The sequence below is a fragment of the Agrilus planipennis genome, unplaced genomic scaffold (assembly GCF_000699045.2).
Source record: "Agrilus planipennis isolate EAB-ADULT unplaced genomic scaffold, Apla_2.0 scaffold126, whole genome shotgun sequence".
In the NCBI taxonomy this organism is placed as follows: Eukaryota; Metazoa; Arthropoda; class Insecta; order Coleoptera; family Buprestidae; genus Agrilus; species Agrilus planipennis.
The window spans coordinates 293,984-296,165 of record NW_020439036.1 but is presented as its reverse complement, the minus strand read 5'-3'; the positions used below and the strand labels follow the sequence as shown (position 1 = coordinate 296,165).

Sequence of the window (2,182 nt, the reverse complement as noted above, 5' to 3'; positions counted from 1 at the left end):
GGTTGTCTGTAAAGTCGGTTTACTGACGATAGTTGAACGTGACAACGTCATAAGAAAATACTGATGGAATGGTTTCATTTTTCAAAAGAAAATTTTAATTTTATTTGTTTGATAGATATTTTGTATGGATATAGAGAAGGAGGTAGACAAACTTAAAAATAAAGAAACTATTAATCATCTGTGTCATAAAAATTGTTCTACAACAAATGCACAAATGAAGTCGAAGTCGAGTGAGAAGTTTTCTGTATAAATGTTTCAGTTCAGAGCAATAATTTAGGTAGGGGGAAAACCCGGCACTGTATAACATTGATGCCATGTAAAACAAAATCAATCAATGTCAGACATATTCGTCATATTTCAAAAACGACGACAAAAAATGTCAACTTGAAAAAATTTTGTCAAAATTGGTCGTGTTCAAAATTATCTAAATTAAAAATGAAAAGAAATTATGCGAAAATTTCTTGATAGTTTAAGAAAAGCTGCAGTTAATTATTGGTCTCGTGTCAGAAATCTCCCAACATCGAAAAATGAGTTGATAAATTATTGTGCCGTTGGCGTTTCGTGTTCAGTCCTTTCAAGCATCTTTTTCTGGTACATTAAAACGAATGCTGATCAGTATTCATTCCTATTTAAAAACAATGCTGTGTACAATAGAATCTCCAAATCGTCACCTAGAGAGACTTTCAATTTTATTGGATCGGTTGTTAAGAAGTGCGTACCTTCAGTGGTGTTTGTAGAAATAAAAGACAGAAAGAAACTGGATCCCATATTCGGCATACCAATGATAGTTTCAAATGGGTCAGGATTTATTGTTCGCAACGATGGTTTAATAATAACGAATGCCCATGTGGTTATGAGTAAACCAAATGCTCTCATTACTGTAACGACTCACGACGGAAAAATTTATGATGCGACAGTCGAAAATGCCGATTTGAATACCGATCTTGCACTCTTGAAAATTAATCCGTCTCGGTCTCTACCAGTGGCCAATCTTGGGACAGCTAAAGATTTATCTATTGGAGAATGGGTTGTAGCACTTGGAAATCCACTTTCTTTAACCCATACAGCTACTGTAGGGGTTGTAAGTAATATGAAATTCATTAAGGATACAATTTTGTAGATCCCAAATGATTTGGTTCTCTATTTTATATTATTGAGCTCTTGGTCAATAATTTATCGCAGATCGCAATTTTTAACTAATTAGATGTCATCAGCACGTTATACGTCATATATAAAGGTCATTACTATCAAAGCTTCATCATCATGAGGTCGTTAGTCCTCAGACTGGTTGGACACGCACCCCCACTCTTTCCTATCCTGAGCTAATCTTCGCATTTCCTTAAAACTAGAACAACCCACACCCTTTACTATTTGCGAACAGTAATCTAATCTAGGTCTACCTCTCTGACTATACCTTCATGCTTGAGAAGGTGTCCTACCAACCTATCTCGCCTATTTCTTGTTGACTTCCATAGAGTCCTCCGTTCTCCTATTCTTCGTAATATTTCTTCATATCTAACCTTCTCTATCCACGGAATCCTCATCATTCGCCTGTAACACCACATTTCGAACGCTCCTAACCTTTTCTTGTCCGCAGCGCCGACCGTCGGTGTTTCGCACTCGTACAGTGCCGTGCTCCAAACATACATCTTTAACAATCTTTTTCGAATTTCTAAATTAACCGTTCGCGAGCATAGAAGCTACTTTTTTTGTTGAAGGCGACTACTCCTTCCACCCTGACATATCTGACTTCCTAAATACCTAAAATCTGCCACTTCTTCTAATCTTTCGTCTCCTATTTTTATATTCGCTCTTTCCTTACCTTTTCTTCCCATGTATACCAGTATTTTTGTATTACTTTTATTTATTTTCATACAATACCGCTTTTGTTAATACCGCTTCCATTTTATCTAAACCTATCCCTAACTCCTCCTTGCTAGATGCTAATACTGCTATATCATCTGCAAATCTTTTGCCCCTGTATATCTATCCCTACAGTTGTACTGACTTTAATGATGTTGATGGCGTCTTCGATGTATAGATTAAAAAGTAGCGGTGACAGTGTGCATCCCTGCCTGACTCCCTTCCTAATATTTACTTCTCTACGTTGCATCCCCAGCTCTATAACTGCCTGTTGCTCTTTATACAAACTAAGTATCACTCTTCTATCTTTGTAATTCAT

General features: G+C 36.6%; 1 protein-coding gene across 1 annotated transcript in view; it reads left to right on the top strand.

Moving 5' to 3' along the window:
- The first annotated feature begins 376 nt into the window (after positions 1-376).
- Positions 377-2,182, top strand: part of LOC108736222 (serine protease HTRA2, mitochondrial-like) — a 9,299-nt gene continuing 7,493 nt past the window's right edge. The window contains exon 1 of the mRNA XM_018468573.1: positions 377-1,081. Coding sequence (XP_018324075.1) covers positions 449-1,081 — 633 coding nt within the window. The 5' untranslated portion in view covers positions 377-448. The remainder of the gene's footprint in view (positions 1,082-2,182) is intronic.